This window comes from Triturus cristatus, chromosome 1_2 (assembly GCF_964204655.1).
Source record: "Triturus cristatus chromosome 1_2, aTriCri1.1, whole genome shotgun sequence".
NCBI classification, from domain to species: domain Eukaryota; kingdom Metazoa; phylum Chordata; class Amphibia; order Caudata; family Salamandridae; genus Triturus; species Triturus cristatus.
In genome coordinates, this window is record NC_140580.1 from 586,690,530 (window position 1) to 586,708,222 (window position 17,693).

The following is a 17,693-nucleotide window of genomic DNA, read 5'->3' on the forward strand; positions in this document are numbered from 1 at the left end:
GCCAAACCCATTTTATGGGTTTCATTCCATGCCACCCCTTTCTAAAGTAGGCTTCTAGTATCTTTAAGATACAAAGATGTGACCGGACACTGAGTTTAGCAAGAGTGATTGCTATATGAGAGTTGCCATCTGTTTCTCACTTCATGGGGTTAGCCTTGATGCTTGATATCACTGTCATTGGAGAGTCAAGTGTACAAAGACAGTAACTTGGTTATTGAATTGTAATTTATTGGTATAATGTGTCCTAGGTAAGCCAATAGTAAACTAGAGTACCCACCACTGATGCTGCCTATGAACCACCAACTCCAACAGGGCCCAGAGTCAAGGCCTTACAACATCCTTCTGTCTTCATTCCCTTATTTGCAAACATTGTGGATGCTTAGATGGAGGCAGATAATATGGGCTATAAAAAACCATAACAGTTCCTCCAAATAGAAGGGCATGCCACTGATGCAGGCATGGGGGCAGGCAGACAACACCATCCCTACCACTAAATTAGGTTGCGTGGGTAGGTTTTAGACCGTTAAGAATGAGTCCTGACATCTAATTCTGGTGTTATTACTTTACGAAAATATGCTGGAAATTAAAAATCTGGACCAGACTCTTGCCACAGAGACATGTCACAGGAGAGGGTACTCCCTGACCTTTGCATTCATGCTACTCGTCTCACTGTAGTGCTGTGGCGGGAAAATGATTAACTGTGGATCATTGAGATGTGGCTTTTAATCCTTGCTTCTAACTGTGTGCTTTTGTGAAGTCAATTTTTTAATATGTTAATCTGTAGGAAAGTGCTGTTTTTGTATGGGCGCCCCGCCACTTTTTGCTCCAGTGCTGATGGTTATGACTCTGACTCCAGTGCTAGTGCTGTCTCCCTAAAACTGTTATGTGTGAATTGGCAAACCCAATTGACAAGGACTTTAACCCTCTTATATGTTTCGAATATATGCTACCAAGGGTACCAAAGACATGGGTGGCACTGTTTGTGCCACCCTGAGTGACCCAAGTAAACTACTGACAGCAGGCCTGCCTTTGCACACTGCAGGAGCAGTGCAAACTGCTTGAACTTGACTTTACCCACACCATGTGTGGCAAAGTCAATGCACTATCTTTGATATGCCAGTCACCCCTAAGGAAGGCCTCTTAAATGAATCTCAAGTTGAGGGTGATGTGGCATGCACCCAGTTGGCTACCTTAGAGGTTGCCCACCTGGTTGCCCCAGCTTCCCTGTGCTCTGGCTGGCAAGTCTGTGCTTACCGTGCTTGCTGCTGCCAAGACAGGATTCTGATCTTCTGCCAGGCAGCATGACCACTCCCAGAAGTCAGGAACAAAGGCCGGGGCAGGAGGGAATTCACACATCCCCCATCACAGACAGGCTAGTGAAGTGGCACATCAAGGTGGTGAGCTTCAAAGGCTGCCCCACCTCTGATATGCATAGGGGCTGACTTCCAGGGGAGTAAACAGCCCTCTCCCTGCCCCAGACACATTTGCGCCCAGCCTCGATAGTCAAGGAGGTGTCCACCCCCAGAAGACTAGCCACACCTCCAGATTGGGCAGCCCAGTCTGCCATTATTAGTAGTGGCAGAAAAGAGGGTTCTGTGTAGATAAGGTGACCCACACCCCCGGATACCCACCCCCCTGGATGTCGTCATCTCCCTCGGGCAGTCTAGCTGCTGGGACAAGCAGCCCATTGGCTACTTGCTCTAACACCCTTAACTCCCCTAAGTCAGGATTTAAGGGACACCTCTGACACCAGAACCTTAGTTCTGAACGTCCTGCATCAAAGAGGACAGAAGAAGAGACCTGTGTCTGTGACAACAGGACTAGCACAAAGCAAAAGAAAGATACTCTGCACCTGTGGTAACGCTCCTGGAACTGATGATCAAGACTTGCCTAGGCTATCTCTAAGTTCCCTCAGACAGAGGGACTTCTGTAAAAGCCTGGAACACCCTCAGACTCAGGTAAAACAACGCTCTGGATCTGAAGAATCGCTGGCCGTTGGGTCCTCTATGGGGTGGCCCAAATACAGATGTTGTAGTACATTGTGGGAACAGTAGTCCTGACTTCCATGAAGTTACAGGCACATACCGTGTTCCCCGGGACCACTGGTCATTGAAGTACCTTTTTCCACGGATTACCGCTGCCAAGGCATGTTGGTCGCCAGTCTGGTAACCGACCCCTTAACTCAACACTGCATCTAGAGGGATCTCCATCCGACCTTTGACTGACATCAGAAGCCACCTCGTTTTTGTGTTTTTACATCTTGTTCCACTGCAGCACTGTGTGGTAAAAGCAGCTCTCCCGCAGCTCCATTTAAGCATCAGGGACAGCCACGGCAACTCGGAACCTGGGCTCCACGGGCCAGGTAAAATTGAACTGACTGTTGTGGTCTGGTCCTGGGGACCGGCATCACCGTTACACTGCGTGGGTACCAAGCAACTCGACCTGCAAGTGACCGATTGTCTATAGTGGTTTTTCCCATTGACCGTAATGTTAAAGTTTCACTGTATTGTTTTGCAATGATTTAATATTGTTTCTAAAATCTATAACTTCCGTTATGTGTATGGTATTCTCTTCGTTTTGGTGTCAGAATTAATAATAAAATATTTATATAAATTGTTGTCAGATTTCTCGAGAGTCGTGTCAATTACTTATCGTCTATTTTGTTGCTCTGAAATGCTTAACACGTTCCTTTAGTAAAGCATGACTGCTCCTTGCCCCTCTACCAGGACTGAGCTAAGGATTTATTAGTGTGACTCCAAGGACCATCTTTGGGGTTTGTGAGAGTATTGCATGGTAAAGCCTAACCAGCATCACCACATACTACTCCACCTTCCTTCAACTCTGCTTCTGTTTTTACAAAGGTTGGAAGAATTTGGTGTCGGGTATAGTGGGACAGTTATGGGCCTTTGCATGAGCAGTTCTGCATTGCACTCTGTGTTTTCTGAGTTGATCACATTGCTTCATCTTTGGCAATTCATGTTCTCCCTATCATCTATCATTTATCTATCATTGTGCAAGTGCTTCAAAACAGGCTAAACACAGCAAATGAGCATTAAGGGCATATACCCAGGATAAGTCCCAAGAACCCCTTTCATGCTTATGAATTCATCATGATCTTGTGGTTAAAGGGTGGTAAATTAACAATTAATGAGCACCTTGATCGCCACTGTGTCTGATTCATAAAACACTATACCGTACTGTTTTGTTTCAAATGCTGTCTTTGGTCTTAACTAAAATTACAAGAAATGCTTGAAGACATATCATACTTCCAACTTAAACCACAATAGTGGAACTAGATTCCAAAGCAAAGATTCCTGAACTTACTCATTTGCATTTTTCTATTTTGTAAATAGTAAATTGGTGAAATTCATAACTCTCATTGACAAAGAGTCTAAGAATATGTAGTCTCCAGAGACTGAGTAGCCTTTAACTCAGTCAGGTTAAGGTGCATTTTTTAGGACAGATACCTCATGCTTGAGGATCGCCTCAATGTAGATGCTCTCATTCCCCTGTGTTGGCTCATCCAAAGGTCATTGTGTTTCTAAAGCAGCATTGCACAGGACATTTGTGCTGCAGCTCCTCCCCACCATGTACCATGTCCCCTTACATGCTCCCCTGGACACAGTACCAGGGCTGGGACATCTGACAGAACCACTCCAGTCTTCCAGACAGCTGTTTGTGTCAACCCCTTCAAACTACTGTCCCTCAGCCTATAACCGTCCTCCATGATGGGCTAAAGTGGGCCATTTGTGATTCCCACATTAGCTCATATGCAGAACAGACACATGAAATGCAGAAGCCTGGATGACTGGCCATCCTTTCTACCAAGAAACATGTGTCTTAATCCTTGGCAGCATTTCTTTAGTTGCTTAAAACGATGAAAGTCATTTGTTGTCAGTCAACCAATCAGGGGCTTATAATGCACATCTACTCAACCGTGAGGGTCTCAAGGCTCAGTGGTATTGCCAGAACACCTATGCGGAAGAAAGAATATGGAAGCACGCAACACTAATTATGAATCCGTTCTCTATGAACATTGACTTCATTTTTTAGCTTCTGAAATTCTGTTGTAAAATCAAGGTCCCATCATTTTTTAAGATTAGTTTGTAGCCAAAACGTCAACCAGCACGTGTTTCGCGATGCACACAATCTCTTTGTTAAGAGATAAGGATAATGTCTATAATCATAATTTCAAGAACTTGGACCCCACTATGTGTTCATACATCCATGATAAATTTCCAATCCAAATACAAAAGCCTTCCTACTATGCCCCTACATGCTACAATTCTCTGACCGTTTCATTGGAAACTTATCAAGAGTTTGAGTACATTGTTCTACCCTATATTCTTGGAATTTCGCTTGCATCTATCTGTTTTTGATGTTTGAAACGGAGGACCTTCTTTGAAGCGCCTAGAAGCCAGCCTGCCTGCTGAGAGAAGGAAAGAAGTCTGCATGGCCCTGAAGAATGAGAGACTGCCCAGGAAGAGTGAGGCCCAATGCATCCCCGGCAGCTGTCAGATGCCCCACAGCTCCATATACACTACATCATGGCAGCATCAAAGCAGTACCAGCTTCATGGAATGCTAGCCCAGAGCATTGTTAGATGCAGGGGGGTACTGCTGCAATAACATAACATGCATTTGTAAAGCATACATTCACACAGAGGGGTATTTTGGCGCTGAATAACAGATGTTTATCGTTACCCAAAGGTGTTCGTTTTATTGATCTCAGTAGGATGAAAGACTGAGTGGACCCGCTGAGATTTGAACTTGTGACCATGAGGTCGAACAAAGACCCCCTACAGTGGAAGCATTAGTCCACTAAGCCACCAGACCCAGGTATTTAGAGTCAAAAGTAAGTTAAACATCCCAGTCCTCTCACAAATTCTTGGTCTGACTGGGCCACCTCTGCTCGTTTGTTCCCCCTAGAATAGTTTCTAGGAATATGTCATCAATTCCTTGATCCTCGCCTCATGTGCATGACCTCAAGAGATGCTGTGCTCAGTGGAATCAGGCCAGTGTAAGCGACCACCTAGTGCCATAAATGTGCTCTTTTTTACACTGCTCTGTCTAAATCGAAGCAATGAGGAGAATTATGTTGCTATTTTATTCATTTATTTATTTATGAATTGAGCAGATAACACCACATATTGTCACAGTATTGAAAATGAATTCACAGAAAAAGAGAGGAAAGTGCATTAGTGACCAGCCTGTTTTAATAAACAGATCTATAATAGACAATCAAATGTAATGCAGCATGCCAAATACAAGAACAAGAAAAACCTTTGAGTTAAAGTGCGTATCGTGATATGCCCTGAAGAGGCACTTTGAGACCGCTAAAGTACAGATGCACTCCTTATTTCAACATCTAGTAACTGCTAAACAGGGCAATACCTAATTTCTAATTTCTAATTTAAAACATTTCTAAAGCGCAGCGTACACCATGCGGTTTCTTGGCGCTAGTAGGCAGGATCGGCAACTGAGGGAAAAGACAAGAGTGATAAGAATGAAGAGCTAAGCGGAAAAAGCCTGATTGAAGAGGAAGGTTTTTAAATCTTTGCGAAAAGAGAGGTACTGGGTAGCAGAACGGAGATGGTCAGGAAGGGAGTTCCAGAATGTTGGAGCCAAGGTGGAGAAGTTGGCCCCACCCCACTTTTTACGTGTGAAGCGGGGGATCTGAAGAAGGGACTTAGAGGAAGACCGGAGCTCTCTTGTGGGAACATAGGGTTTTATTAAAGAAGAGATAAAGGCGGGGGCAGTGCCTTGGCGGGCCTGGAAGACCATGCAGCCCGTCTTAAAAAGGGAGCGTTCTTTTACGGGAAGCCAGTGAAGCTCCCTGAGAAGGGGGGTGGAATGGTGATAGCGTGGGAGGCCGTAAACCAGCCGGGCCGCCTGGTTCTGGATCGACTGAAGTCTTCGCAGGCTGTAAGCTGGAATGCCATGATAGAGGGCGTTGGCATAATCCAGCTTTGATATCACCAGGGCGGCCATGATGATCTTGAGTGCCTGAGGGGAAAAGAAGCGGGAAACAGAGCGGATGGTGCGGAGAGTGAGGAAACAAGAGGAGACCACGGAGCTGATTTGTGGGTGAAGGGTGAGCTGATTATTCATTTTGACATCCAGTGTTTTGACCGTGGTTGAGGGGGAAGGTGCGGGCCCAAGAGAGGGGGGCCAAAAAAGAGAGTTCCAGGGGCTGGATGAACCACCGGTGAGAACCAACTCGGTTTTATCCGGGTTCAGCTTAAGGTGGTTGTGGTTCATCCAGTCCCTGATGAATGTCATGGTAGACTGGAAATTAGAGACAGAAAGGGGAGAGGAGGACAGATCAAAGATGAGCTGGAGATCATCCGCGTAGTTGTACACGGTGACCTCCAGCTGCTGAAGCGCGAAGATAAGAGGGAAGATATAGAGATTAAAAAGCAGGGGGGAAAGAGAGGATCCCTGGGGAACGCCGCAAGTGACAGGGAGGGGAGTGGCAGAGAAGACGCCTAGCCGCACTGCCTGGGTGCGGTCCCTCAGAAAGGAGGAGAGCCAAACCAGGGCTGATCCCCCGATTCCAGCCGCCCTGACACGGGACAGTAAGATGGTATGGTCCACCGTGTCAAAGGCGGCGGACAAATCAAGGAGGACCAGTGCCTGGTGTTTGTTATCATCCATACCCTTTCTGAGGTTGTCTAGGACTGAGACCACAACCGATTCAGTCGAATGTCTGGGACGGAAACCGGCCTGGCGAGATGCCAGTCCCCCATTGGTCTCAATATGGGCGCTGAGTACCACGGTGACGTGGCGTTCCATCACCTTGCCCAAGAAGGGCAGCAAGGAGATGGGGCGATAGTTGGCCGAGATGGAAGGGTCCGCGCCAGGTTTCTTCAAAATGGGTACTATAGTAGCTGCTTTTAGCGCGGGGGGCACTACACCCTGTGCTAGGGAGCTGTTGAGGAAGGCGATGGGGGGTTCAGAACAGCAGGAGTAAATTTGCTGCAGAATACGTGCCGGGCAGACATCCGCCGGAGACCCCGACTTCACTTTGGGAAGGATCTCCAGAAATGATTCCTGAGAAAGGGGGGGAATGGAGGTGAGAGGGCATTGAACGGTGGGAGGGGAAGGATCAACGAATGCAGGTGAAGGTGGTGGAATGTTGGCCTTGATGGTTACAATCTTATCCAGAAAGTAGGCGTTAAGTTGATCACAAAGAGGCTGGGAGGGGGGGATTTGGGGTAAGGTTCGATCTGAGAATGCCAGGTCATTCACTATGCCAAAAATTTCCCTGGGTTTATTTTCAGCGGACGTTATTTTTGCAGAGAAATGGGTGGTTTTTGCGGCGAGAATTGCTATTTTATATTTGGCCAGTGATGTGAGGAAGTGAGTTTTTGATAAAGGACAGTAATTTTTCCTCCATTGTCTCTCCGCCCGTCGGACGCTCAGTTTAAGCTCTTTCAGGTGGTCGTTAAACCATCTGTTGGAATCCTTAGGTCGACGGATGGAAATGCGACGTAAGGGAGCCACTGAATCACAGCCACCAGCCAGCCAGGTGTTTATGGCCTTGGCTTGAGAGGTAGATGATAAGCCGAAGAGGGTGGGAGTGGAGTTTCGAAGCAGGGAGGTCAGGGATGGAAAATCCAGTTTGTTCCAGTTCCGCGCCCAGGTGTTTTTGGCATGCGGAGTTTTTGATACCGGGTTGCGGAGAATGGAGAGGGAAATGAGGGCATGGTCAGACCAGGGGCAGGGAGAGACTGCTGCCGAAGCCACTGGGAGGTTGAGGGACCAGACCTGGTCGAGTATATGCCCATGGGAGTGAGTAGGGACAGTTATATGCGGAGCAAAGTTGAGAGACAGGAGAGATTCTGTGAATTCTTTAGAGGCCGTACACTCATGTGGGTCTGAGGGCCAATAATTGAAGTCTCCCAGCACCAAGACCGAGGCGTAGTTGACCACCAAGTTGGCCAACAGGTCTTGAAATGCCGGTAGGAATGAGGGCGAAGGCTGAGGAGGGCGGTACATTAAAAGGCAAATAATAAACAATAAATAATACCATGTAAAATTATTCAGCGCGTCTCACTTCTTAATACCTTCATATTGCACATCTGAACACCGAGCCCTAAATAATAATTCACCCTCACCCCTGTTATTCATAGGAGAGATATAGTCAAGTGAAGGGGTGTTAGGAAGGTGCTAAAGAGATATGAGGTGCATTGTTAGTGAGTGGTTGCGACGGAATACATGGAGAAGGAGGGAATGGGGGAGGGGCGCCAAAAAAGAAGGTTTGCACCGTGTGTGACCAGTGCTAGGGCCAGCCCTGGCTGGGATTGTTAGCACCCCCCCCCCCCCCCCCCCCGCCGGTCTAGTTGCGCCCCTGCTCAGTGCTATTACTAGGTCGTGTGGAGCAGGCTTACCCAAAATACAACTGGCAAGCAACTTACTGTGGTTTAGGTCTACAGCACTTCATCCTTGCGTCTGAAATCATGGCTGCCACACATTGGAAGACTTTTGTCCTTCATCATCAACACCTCTTTGGACTATTTAGTTTCCAGGCCTTTGAAAGTCTCTGCCGTCCCTCGTTTGAAAAACCCTGAATGTGTCCACAGAAGCCGCTTGCACAAGGTCAAGCATGCATGCGTTTGTGCTAAAGAGTTTGAGTAGGTAGTTGCAGGCTTATGCCACTAGCAGAGCCTGGTGGGATTATTTTCAGTGCAGTGCCAGGCTCAGCGATGGGCAGAAATCAAGCTTGAGTCCATTGAGAGATGGTATATGACAGGGCAGAACATTATTAGACGACACTTCCTACCAGGCCTGCCTGATGCTTTTCAGACAGTAGGTCCTGACATGTTGATGAATGTGTCTATCCCAGTCTCCAAACTGGGGGAGGTCCTATTTAAGCTAAAGGGGGTCAAGAGCTAAACGGGGAAACAGCACTTGACTCATTGGCTCTGCCTCAAAGCCTCTTTTACTAACAAGTAATCTTTCCCACTGATAGCCCTTCTGCACAGCTGTAGTCTGGGCTCTAAGTCCTGTGAAGAGACAAGCCAATGCGACTACTTTTTGTTGGCAGTCCAGCTCAGGGATCTGACTAAGTGAATGGTCTTTTCTCAACTGAGAAGAGGGCGCTATAAATTGCCTTCAAACTCAATGGCTTATGGATGAAGTCTTCAATTTCTGTCCCTATAGACATCTTTCACAATTGGTGCCACCATTCCCAGGGGTGTAGCTTGGTCAGTCAGATTGGGGGGGTGGTGGGGGTGAGCTTCAGATTACCTGACAATCCTGCTCGCAGATAATGTTAAAATACATTATAGGATAAGCAGGGCGCATGAGAGGGGCACAAGAGGAAGAGGAAGAGGAGAGGAATGCTGACTGGTAGGAGTACTAACTGAGAGAAACACAGCATTTGGTAAAATAATCATAATTTTTAATGCATTCAAAACAGAGATAAGAGAGTGTGTGTGTGTGTGTGTTTTTGTCAGTCTTGTCCATGCAAAAACCCCAGGTGAAATCCGACAGACACCTCACCATACCCAACTGAATGCACCTGTACCCAACTATTCATCGGAAAATACATTTCTTAGGGGAGTGTAACAGCCCAAACATCCCCCTGAAGCTACGCCCCTGACCATTCCAGGGCTCCAGGGGTCAGCTACCTGGCAAAAAAAGAGCTGTGATCCCTTCTTCTCTTCACCTCTGAGAGGGACCCCGGGTCAAGGGGCACCTGCTGTCGTCGACTCGTCTCATTGGCATCTTTGTCTACTGGGCCTACACGCGGGCTTACCCTGAAGAATAGTCATGCACTAGAGAAAGATGTGCAGCTTCACTTTATTTGAAGACTAGGCCAAGTGTCTCTGTTTTGAACACTGAAATATCTTGTTTGCATACTCCGAAAGGTCAGGACTGTACAATACTGATCCAGACAAAGGAAGTGGCAACCTGCCCCTCGGCCACAAAGGAACTACAGTGGCTGCTGATCCAGGCTTTTGTAATATCCAGTTTCTCAGTCTCGCACACAACACTCTGTGGGTAAAGCTCCACTTCACTGATGTTGGGGGCATCTTCAGTCACTCTCCTTGCCAAGCACTTACTCTGCCCCTGAGCCTTTGCTAACAGTGAAACTCACTAAGCAGAGAAGAACTACAAAGAATTATTATTTACAAAGCAATAAGACAGTGACAAAGAAATAGTTTTATCCTTCACTATCTAAAGCCCAGAGGTATAGCAAGAAGGAAAAAACATTTTTATTATGATACTGCCCTCACACACTTTGCAGTGTCATGCTTCATCATTGGGCTGTGTCAAACGCCCGCGTGCAGACCAACACAGTGGGCGGAGCGCAACATTTTTTTAGAATGAAGTATATAGTGGTGAGAGTACAGAAAGACAAACAGTGTCAACCAAAAACACAAATAGTGAAGACAAAAACAAGGAGAATTATTTTATTATAATAAAAATGTTTTTTCCTTCTTGCTATACCTCTGGGCTTTAGATACTTTGTCACTGTCTTATTGCTTTGTAAATAATAATTCTTTGTAGTTCTTCTCTGCTTAGTGAGTTTCACCGTTTGATAGGGTATTCAGAGAAGGCTCTCGTTCTCCCTAGTCTCTCTCTTTTGTGACATTATCCTTTGCTAACAGTGCCTGCATTTCCCAGTGCTCATGCAGGAATTCATCCGGTAAGTGACACCAACCACAGAGCTTTCATCCAGTGGACATCCCTTCGTTCGCAGGCCATCCGTTCTGTCAGTGACCATCCATTCTATCACCGATCATTCCTTTGGTCAGTGACCGTCCCTTCTATCGCTGATCAGTGACCATCCCTTCTATCGCTGATCATTCCTTTTGTCAGTGACCATCTCTTCTGTCACTGATCAGTGACCGTCCCTTTTATCGCTGATCATTCCTTTTGTCAGTGACCATCCCTTCTATCGCTGATCAGTGACCGTCCCTTCTATCGCTGGTCATTCCTTTTGTCAGTGACCATCCCTTCTATCGCTGATCAGTGACCATCCCTTCTATCGCTGATCATTCCTTTTGTCAGTGACCATCCATTCTATCGCTGATCAGTGACCATCCCTTCTTTCGCTGATCATTCCTTTGGTCAGTGACCATCCCTTCTATTGCTGATCATTCCTTTGGTCAGTGGTCATCTCTTCTCCAACGACCATCCCTTCTGTAAGTGACCTTCCCTTCGCTTGCTGACCCTTCCTTTTTATTCTGTCTATCCCTTCTCTCGTTGTCTATCCCTTCTGTCTTTGATCATCCTTTCTGTCGCTGACAGTCCCTTCTGTCACTTGCCATCTCACACTTCGAGGTGCACTGAAGGGCCCTGTGAGTGACCGAGGAAGTCCCTATGGCGCAACCAAAAATGATCTGCTTTTTGAGGCTTCTGGGTTTGACAGTGTATTCATGTTTTTTTGATGTGATGCTAAAGACGGCTGACCAGTGTCATTCTAAGTGGCCCTAATTTACTGGATTATTGAAGTGTTGTTGTCAGAGCTAAAATGATTTGTCCAGAAGGACAAGCTCGACCTATTGGAGAGGCTGGAGTCAGAGCCCAGGACTGCAGTCTGAAAATCTGTCATTTAAGCCTTCTCCACTTCCACAGTCACATCAGGTAGGGCACAGTGCCTAGAAGCAGTGACGCCACCAGTGAATCACTTGAAAGATCTATAGTGAATGACCAGCGGCGTAGCTTTGTCAGTAAGATTGAGGGGGTGCGCTTCGAATTCCTCAACATTAACGCTGGCATATACTGTTAAAATACATTATATTACAAGTAGGGTGCATGAAAGGGGGTGAAGGAGCAGTGGAAAGGGAGACGAGTGTGGATTGGCGGGGTTACTAAATGGGAGAAAACATAATATTTTGAAAAATAATCTCAATTTTAAAGTATTTTCAAAAGAGATGAGAGTGAGTGTGTGTGTGTATTTGGCAGTGTATGTATGCAAAAATCCCAGATGAAATCCGACAGACATCTGACCATATCAGACTGAAAGCACCTGTACTCAACCTTTCATCAGAAAATACATTTATTAGGTAGCGTTTCACAACCCAAACACCGTCCCTTGTAGCTACTCCCCTGTGAATGACTAAATCAAGTCGCCCTGTTTCGAAGCGCTCTCTAGTTTTACTCTGCGAGGAACTGAGGCAAAGAATGATGATTTCATTTTCCCGAAATCGCACCTTACTTCAGGGTTATGATGGAATTAGATCTCAAGATTTAAGGTAAATAAAAAGCCACCCAGACCACTAGTCTGCGCGTTGTGTTGTCAACGGCGGCTCTTATCTGTCTTTGTATTTCGGTTTACTTCTGTAAACTTCTGTATACAGAGGAGAATGCTAGCATTTCTAAAGTGAAAGCCATATGCCATACTAGCAAAACATACTTCAAGTTATAATATAAGGTGAATTAATTGGGGTAATCAACTGTGAAATGAACATTCCAAGATCACACTGAGTGACAAAACAACACAGGCTACACCCAGAGAGACAGCAAACAGTGAAGGGTGGAAATTGTTGACTCAATCGTGTAGTGCTGGGCCTCTTCTTCTGCCTCTGGGCTTTAGCTCTACCTCACTCAGGAGGGCTGTGGAGACTCAAGGTGCCTGGGCTTGCTTGTGCTCCACTCGGGGGGAGGGAGGGCATGGCTGGAACGTTCATTTGGAAAGTGACAAAGACTGATTTATCTATGGTTGATCCTTGAGTAATGTGGAGACATGATAAAAAAATGATGGAATGGAATCATACTTCAAATTAATTAAAGCATTTCAATCCATAACTTTTTTCTTTTAACAACCAAGGAGAATCAGATAGCAAACTTAGAGCTTCATGTGCACAAACACGCCATACATAGTGGTCAGAGACTGACTTTTTGAGACTTGTCATTTTGCGGTGTGACATAGGAACTACTAGGTTGTGTTGCAAAATCTCACATCATGAATATTAATTAGGCAGGTTGCAATTTGCTGGCTTGGCTGCAAGCAAAGGGCTGTTGGCCTGCAAGGAACAGCACATCCCCATCTCTGCCAATACACTTCTAACCACCCAACTTTTTTTTAATGGAGCCTGTGTTATGTAAAGGAACCACTGCCGCTTTAAAAACAAGTATTCCTGTTTGGCAACACATTGTGGGAAAAGGTCACTGGCAATGCCTCCCAACACAATTCCCCAAGTGGAAGCTGTCCAACAGGAGATTTCCGCTTTACAAACGGGTCCCCTTACCATCTTCATGAGGAGCCTGTGACTTTTCAATGATTCACAACTGCAACTGGGGTCACAAACCAGTGATACACTTCATCACAAAATACAGACAGGCTCTTTTCAAGCCCCCCTTTAGTTTGTGATGCGGAATGAGTTGTTAAACCCATTTTGCAATTTGGGCAGTATTTACCGAATCTCAAATGGTTTAGTATATTGCAAAACACTACTTTGCAGTTACAAGCCTCGGATTTGGCAAATATCTGGGTTTCTGATTGCAAAATGGTTCTGTACATCTGGCATGTACCACCTTCACATTGTGTTCCCATTGTGTCTTCCAGCAGTAATCTTACATTTTCAGGAGATGCTTCTTTCTCCTTCATCCCCTGTTTCCTCTGCCACCTAACTTATCTTTCAGGTCCCCATCCCATGCAACATGCAGTACTGCATGTGCCTCTCTTACCTGAGAGATGCAGCGCAGGTATCTGGTCGCAACTTCTCGTGCGATAATCTCATGTCCCTCATAAATTTCCTTGCATGGAAGCCGGGCCAGGATCTTCATGATGTCCTTCTCCGACAGGCCGATGTCAGTCGTGTTCCCAAGCTTATCCAGAGGCACCATGGTGCTAAAAGCACAAATGAAGCACTTCCCATCCAGTAACGTCACAGAGATCCAGACAGCCGGCGCAATCAGTGCACGCTGTGTCATGGAGGCGAACATGTACCTCAGGACGGCCGGGTCTTTCTGTCTCATGCCCGTGGGCCTCTTCCACTCCTCCGCCAGCATCGACACGTTGTTGTTCATCACGAAGCCCAAGAGGAACAGCACGATGGGCGGCACAATCAGGATGCCCATGCCGTAGGAAATGTTGTAGCTCGGCAGGCACGGGCAGTTGAAGTCGAATGCCGAGTACATGTGGGCGCTGGCCAAGGCCATGATCCCGCAGATGCCGTTCATGAAGGACTCCTGGTTGGACTGAAGGAACTGGAAGATCATGCGGAACTTATCCATCTTCACAGGCGCGCTCTTAGGCTTCTTCTGGCGATCAAATGGGGCGGTGTCGGATGCCTACACACTTCAGTGGGTGCTTCTGTCAAGAATGCTCAACTGCTCACCAGAATCTGAGATGAACGCTATGGTTCCTCAAGACCAGAGAAAATAGTTGAGGTGGTTGTCTTTCCTCAAACTGAGGTAACCTCAAAAGTTGGCTCTGTCCCGGTCTCCTCACAGCTTCTGGCAGGGACTTTGCCTGTCAGGTCTTTGAACCTTTGCTGTGTGCGCAGAAGGTTGGTCGTTTATCGTCAGTCTGCAGGTAAGCTCGGCTCCTTCCACCTGACTGCTCGGGGAAAGCTTGCTTGCAAACGCAGAGGCGTGCTGCCCACTGACACGGCCATCAGTAAACAAGACGAGCCCGCCCCGCCTCTTTCATCTGCATAGAAGGGAATGCCCATGCAAACATCTCGGCCGAACTGGTTCCTGTGACATTTTAGCCGAAGGTGCGCGTCCTGCAGAAAAGCAAGGCGAGTGCCGGCATCTGAAGCTACCGACCCTCGAGGCGCTGCACGGTCGCCTACGGAACTGAAAGAAGAAGGGATGCTTAAACACACTGCAAGGACAGGTGTTTGTTGTCTCAGCTAATGCACTCACTGCTACTTACATCGTGTTCAAAACCCTAAAAAAGAAAAAATATTTACCCACGCCATCACATCACTTTTACTTGTATTTACATATGTAAACCATGACTGTAAAAATAAATGTTCCCCGATAAAACATGCAAGTGGAAACAATTATTCTGATGACATGTAGCGCAGTTATTGCTACACTGAAAAGGTCAAAGTAAGTGTTATTTCCACCGGCTGCCTTCTACCTCCCAAATTCCATGTGTCAACCACGTAACAATAGGAACGATGCAGCTCGAGCTCAGGAGACCTATTTAAAGAAATCTGATCTCGCTGAGCAGACTTCACCCCTTGTGTTCTGGTTAGGCCTGGGCGGTGGACTCTGCTCCATTTACGGAGTTTTCCACACTCCACGCTCCGTGGAGCACACCGAGTTCAGAGTTTTTTCCTCGTTCGTCAATGTTAAGTTGGTGAGCGCGAGCGAGCGAGGAAAATCCAACGCTGGACCACCTCCTAGCGAGATTTCTCAACACAGGCGGTCGCGGATGGCCGTGACGGCTCGCGTTGAGAAACCTTCCATTCGGGTTGAGGAAGCTGCCGCTCGAGTAGAACATCTACGCAAGCAGCAGAAAGAAGCAGCGCCCTCTTGTGCCGCACATTGTGCCTTTCGCTGTGATTTTCCAGCGCGGAACAAACACCAGGTGCTAAAAATCAGTGCGAACGGCATGACTTAACACACTCCACCGCTTCCGGAACTCCGTGTAGCGCGGCACAGTTTTATTGGTCATACGTGGAACTCCTCGAACTTCGCCCATGTCTAGTTCAGGTATGAACAGCTCTATACGAATGCCTCTACCTCAATGCCAGTTATGACCTCACACATTAAGTTTTCTTTCTAGAGGCTTGACCCTGACTTGTCCACTACAGGTTCCCTGATCCGAGTTGGTTCAATACTTATTGGACGTGTTTCTTAACCTACCTAGAATGGAGGAAGAGAGTGGTGTAGGAGGGTCCTGGAGTCAGAGAGCTATTTTGTGTCAACCTTTTTTTTTTCGCAGGCAAGAATAGTAGTTCCATAGAAGAGAGTGAACCAGGAGGTGTTAACTGGGTTAGACACAAGGAGACGTATTCTGACATGTTTACGGTGTCGTGCTGCCAACGTCACACTTTCTTGATAAACTGATCAAAAATATTTTGACCAACTCCTAAGTTTCTTACGTGAGAGTGTCATCGGGCCCCTGAAAAACAATACCCTGCAGAGAATTTCGTGGCGCAGCTTGTGGTGTTTGGCCTGAGCAAGTTACTGCACCACCAGAGCCTTTTCATTCGGCATGCCCCAAATGCTTTGGACGCAGGGCATGTTGTTTGAATATCCACTCTATCAAGAGCCTGTGCCCCCAGAGCCTACAGCGTATTTTCATTATTCCCGGTGGATACTGGGTGTGTGGCGTGCTTTTCAGCCATTTACTAAGACCAACTCAGGCTGGGCATGGCCCTTATCTTTACACAGGTGTCATTGGTCTTATGGAGTTACCTTTGACCACACCTGCGAGCAGGACTTTAAGTCGGATAAAAAAAAGTGTGGGGGGGGCTCCGAAACGGGTATCGTCTATGTAATTAAAGGCGTGGTTTAAACAAGTTAACCTCAACCAGCCAAGACTATTGGCTTTGTCAGTATCTGTTAGCTGTTTAGGATAAATAAGTAACAACGATTTTATTGTAAATAATTAATATAAAAAAAGCTATTCTTAAAATGAGACTGTGAATTAAACATTACGGAGGTCTGTAGAAGGGGCAGTTGTCTTTAGAGTGTCTCTATCACTCCCTTTATGTGCACTTTCTGTTAGACATGCACACATTTTTTCTCTCCATATCTATGCCATCTGCATATCTTAACCTCATCTCTTTCTCTTCAGAATCCTCTTTTCACGCTCTTCTGAACGCACTTCATCGCATCACCTTCACTTCACCACCTCCCAAACACACAACACACCCATTCTCCTGTAAACACTGCATTTTCTTTTACTCTTGCCTTATCAATATTAAGACAGTTGTGTACCTCCTCCACACAAATTTGCAGAGAATCACAATTGTATTTGGAATATGTCACTATTTCTCTGTGTTCTCCTCAGAAAAGCCAAGCATTGGATGACCATGTATTCTGAACTCCGTTTTGACCACTGACAGGTACTGTGAAAAACTTGCAATGCCTTCAGCCTCAACTCCAGCCCTCATAAGTGAGAGCCATTATAAACACCTGGAGGTGAATAAGTTCAAAATTGTGCACTATGCAAGAGTAATAGATGGCACACAAAAAAAACCACGGCATCCATCCTGTAAATAGCTAACATTCTTAGGGAATGCAAGGTTAAGTAAAACATGAATGACATATAAATCAGAACCAAACCGCTGATATAGATTACCTTAACGTTTTTCACATTGATTGTTCAGCAATCTATTACTGTTTTTCACCATTAAAGTTAAGGACATGAATAAAGGGCCCGATAGGGATCCCTTTTAAAGTCCATTTTTAATTACTACTGGATTTGAGACTTGGAGGGACCCATCCAAATTAAAGACCTGCCTACAGGCATCACCCAATACCCCATTAACAACTAAGTTTCCTGTCATTCAGGGGCGAGTCACCAGCAACTTATGCCTCACCTACGGAGTCAGAAGGTGATAGTACCCCCATGGAATTTGATCTAAAAGACTGCTTGTCAAATGCACAGTGATTAAGACCCCGGCCCAGATGGCATCCCAGGAGACCTGTTTTTATCACAGCCAGAAATCTGGGTCGCTTACTTAAACACACTGGGTAATGCCATTGTGAGAGGGGAGGATATTCCGCCTTCCAACCATGGTGCTACTATCATCCCTATTTATAAGGAAG

The 17,693-nt window shown here is 46.3% G+C and overlaps 1 protein-coding gene and 1 long non-coding RNA gene across 2 annotated transcripts in view; one reads left to right on the forward strand and one right to left on the reverse strand.

Moving 5' to 3' along the window:
• The window catches only part of LOC146867691 (calcium homeostasis modulator protein 1-like), a 119,969-nt gene extending 105,412 nt beyond the window's left edge, over window positions 1-14,557 (reverse strand). The window contains exon 1 of the mRNA XM_085606696.1: window positions 13,644-14,557. Coding sequence (XP_085462822.1) covers window positions 13,644-14,192 — 549 coding nt within the window. The 5' untranslated portion in view covers window positions 14,193-14,557. The remainder of the gene's footprint in view (window positions 1-13,643) is intronic.
• The window catches only part of LOC146867690 (uncharacterized), a 376,821-nt gene that overhangs the window by 211,993 nt on the left and 147,135 nt on the right, over window positions 1-17,693 (forward strand). The gene's annotated exons all lie outside the window — the stretch shown is intronic.